General features: G+C 35.5%; 1 protein-coding gene across 1 annotated transcript in view; it reads right to left on the bottom strand.

Annotated features, from left to right (window-relative positions):
- The window catches only part of LOC103374877 (retinol dehydrogenase 13-like), a 15,320-nt gene that overhangs the window by 7,405 nt on the left and 4,090 nt on the right, over window positions 1-3,825 (bottom strand). Inside the window, exons 3-4 of the mRNA XM_008305029.1 lie at window positions 2,510-2,519; window positions 2,177-2,186 (exon numbers count right to left, since the gene is read on the bottom strand). Coding sequence (XP_008303251.1) covers window positions 2,177-2,186; window positions 2,510-2,519 — 20 coding nt within the window. The remainder of the gene's footprint in view (window positions 1-2,176; window positions 2,187-2,509; window positions 2,520-3,825) is intronic.

Here is a 3,825-nt window from a genome sequence, read left to right as displayed (position 1 = left end):
CTGTGGAGAACACAGCAGTCTGTCTGTGTATTTTAGTCACGCCCCACAAAATACACACATCAGTACAATGCAGCTCCTGACTCACCTAATCTGCTCATTTAACAAAAAGCAGCTCAGTGTGTGTGTTGACATGCCCTGCTCGCCAAACCAGCAGAAATAAAGTAAATAAATAGAATAGAATAGAAAAGAATATTTTTTTTATTGATCCCCCATTATGGGAAATTTACACAACACAGCAGAATCTAAAAATATAGAAAGAAAGTACAAGAAAATAACAATAACTGCTAATAAAAATATTTACATTCTAAAAGAAAAAAAAATTGTGCAAATTGAATCCGTGACCATGAAATGTCCATTTTTGTCAAAACACGCTGCATAGCTGTTTATGTATCCAGATATTCAATCACTCTAATTATTATAATTATATACTTGAATCGTAATGATTACAATTACAATAATATTTGTTGTAGCTGTGTGCCAGATTAAGAACAGCTTGGATTGTTTTTTTTTTTTATCGAATTAACCTGAATTATCCTTTTGTTTTTCCAATGTAAAGAATCATAAATTAAGCAAGTCCAATCAACTCATGTTTTTATGCTGACTGTAAATATTTCACTTTAAATTTAGCTTAAATGTGATTTTGGGGGTGAAAAATTAGGCCAATTTAAAACAAACCAAAGAAAAACAAGTTATTATAACTTTAGTCATTTTGATGTCATGTTTATTTATGTTATTCCATAAATAAACAACAGGGGGGATTTTATGGCTTGTGCAGGTATAGATCCACAAGTGGGGTGTTTGCCATCTACTTTGTACTTGTATGTTATTCCATAAATAAACATAACAGCTGAGAGTCCATTCAACACATTAATTTTTATAAGAAACACAACTGGATACTTCAGTCACCTTCCAAATTTCAATGTGATGTGGCTTTATGCTTCAATTCTACAACATTTCTTGGGGATTTTTACATTTTTTACTTTTAAGAAATAAATCCATGTAATTTCCCTTTGGCAATGAAATCACTCCATTCATTGTGTCTAGCTGCAATATATTTTGCGTTTATGTTCATAAAATGTTTCAGTGTGGTTTTCAAAATAGGACAGCATGTAAAACATCAATTTTTTAAAAACATGTCGTAATTGTTAATGTTAAACTAATGAACAGCATGTAAAGAAAGTTACAATACGTCCACCTGAACCAGAAGTGACACTAAAATGCTGTTTACATTTTAATGCCATTACAAAACTTTGACTGGAGCCACACTGCATAGTGAATGTTTTTATTTTTGGCGCAATATATTTTGTTGCCTAAAAATATAATTGTACCTACAACTTCTTACCCCAATTCAAAAATACTGACACTTACACAACTTCAAACCCAAATTTAAATTTTATTTTATTTTGTAACTTTTGTTACCAAACCGGGTAAACGTTCCGTGGTACTCGTGCATTTATTTTGAAACTCGACAGCGTGACTGTTGCTGCTCTGTGATTGGTTCAGCTTACCTCGGCGTTCTGCCGCCGTCACTTGGTCTGCGCGTGGCTTCAGCTGGTTTTAAAGTGACCCGTGTTACACAAAGAGGGTATTTTTGGTATTGTTTGACTAAGTTTTACGTCTGACAGCATCGGTGTCATTTAAAAAAAAAAACAAATAATGAAAACAAACCTGCCCCGGAAGGTGTTTGCGGTCGCGCACCACGTCAGAGCGACCAAACGACAAGCAGTGTCTCTGTGAAGAGCTGGAGAAAGACGAATTTAGAACTACCCACATTAACACAAATGTGACACTGTAGGGTACAGGGTCATAGTCTGATACGATACAGCACGACCAGCATGATGTACTGACTGTACACTGAGGATGACACAACTAATGAACTGGAGAACAACATTAGGGGTATTTTTAATCTGCTGCATGGCACCATGCCGGCCAGATTTTCACACCTATAAATACACCAGCTTGGCATTTCTACACTTTGATCCCAGATCTATTTGAGTTTTATTTAAAAAATAAAAATAAAAAAGTTTTAAATAACTGAACTTCCCATAAGAAGTTCAAATGACATCGTGCTGTATCTGACCATGGACAAACTTCTCTCCAAACACAACATTCAAACTTCTAAACACATCATGTGACTCTAAACGCTTCAGCTGTTGCATATGTCTTTTGCTTATTTGCTAGTATCATGTGTTTTAGTCACTGTAGCAGCTATTTAATAACTGTAAGTGAAAATGACAAGTTTCATCACACATTTATTGGTTTAAAAAAAATATTACACAGCAGGTGGTTTCCTGCTTCACACTTTGTGCATTTTAAGTACATTCGATTACCAAATTTACCCCCAAAGAATCAAAGTAACCAAACATCAGAATCAGAGTCGTATGTAAAAAACCTAAAAAAAAAACAAAAAAAACAAAACACTCACACACTCACACACACAGACAGACACAGGAGGGCACTCGGTAAGACGTGGCATCTACTGAGATCCACTGGGTGTATCCTGACTGCTCTCTGGCCCCGAGGCATCCACTCCCTCTTTACACCTGTTGGGGGATCCTTTCTCCAGCACTGAAGGTCACCTCCTTTATGCAACACTTCATGTCTGCTTCAACACATCCTGCCTCCTCAACCCACAGGCACTCACATTACCTTCCTTATATTGTTATACATGGTTTCATGACTGTGGACGCTTTGGGGATGTTGTTGTGTAAAGGGTTATAGAATGTTCTTCTGTTAAACATTCTCATAATGTTAAACGAAATGATTCCTCAGAGTACACAATGTTTTTTTTCTAAAATATTCCTGATATGTGACATGTTAACAAAGGTAGAACATTTGCCTTCAGCATTCTGAGGATGCTTTGGGGACGTTGTTGTGTTAATGATAATAGAATGTTCTTCTACTAAACATTCTTATGATGCTAAAGGAAAACAACATTCTCAAAGAAACATTCAGAAAATGTTTTAAGGATGTTATAAGGGGCTCAGATGACATTATGTTATTTTGAAAACATTCTTACAATGTTACATGATAATAAAGGAGGAACATTCTTAATTCAACATTTTGAAAATGTTCTCAGGATGTTATCGATGCCTCAGATCACAAAACGTTTTTTACATAACGTTTCTGTAATATGATATGTAAACAAAGGAAGAATGTTTTGCCTATAACATTGGGAGGATATTATGGGGACAGTGTTTAGGTAACAGATTACAGAATGTTGTTTCGTAAAATGCTCCCACAATCTTAAATGACATCACATGAAGAACATTTCCAAAGTAATATCTGGAAAATGTTTTAATGATGTTATTAAGGCCTCAGATTATATTACGTTATTTTAAAAACACTCTCACAATGTTGCATAATAATAACAGAGGAACATTCTTACTGCAACATTTGGAAAATCTTTTCAGAATGTTATGAAGACTACAGTACATCTCCTTCAATTCTGAGAAATAAAATTGTGTTTTTCAGTTTTTGATAGAAGAATGCTAAAGAAGAACATTGTGTTGTGGATGGGAATAGTTGTTTTCTTCTGGAAACTGAAAGAACTTCCAACCTCAACCTCAACTTCTAGAATACTAACTAAAATGTGTGGCTCAGCTGATAGAGTGGGTCAGTCAATGATCGGAAGGTTGGTGGTTTGATTCCGCCTTGTAACCTGTGTCATGGTCGTTGTGTCCTTGGGTAAGACACTTCGCCCACCTTCCCAGGTGTGAATGCATATGAATGGATTGTTTGAGGTGGTGCTCAGAGGGGCTGTAGGTGCAGAATGGCAGCTATATAAATCCGATCAGTTATTATGAAATGAAATGAAATGAAATG

Source organism: Stegastes partitus, unplaced genomic scaffold (assembly GCF_000690725.1).
Source record: "Stegastes partitus isolate 25-593 unplaced genomic scaffold, Stegastes_partitus-1.0.2 Scaffold2383, whole genome shotgun sequence".
Classification (NCBI taxonomy): domain Eukaryota; kingdom Metazoa; phylum Chordata; class Actinopteri; family Pomacentridae; genus Stegastes; species Stegastes partitus.
The sequence above is the reverse complement of the archived record's forward strand: the minus strand, read 5'-3'. Positions and strand labels throughout refer to the sequence as shown.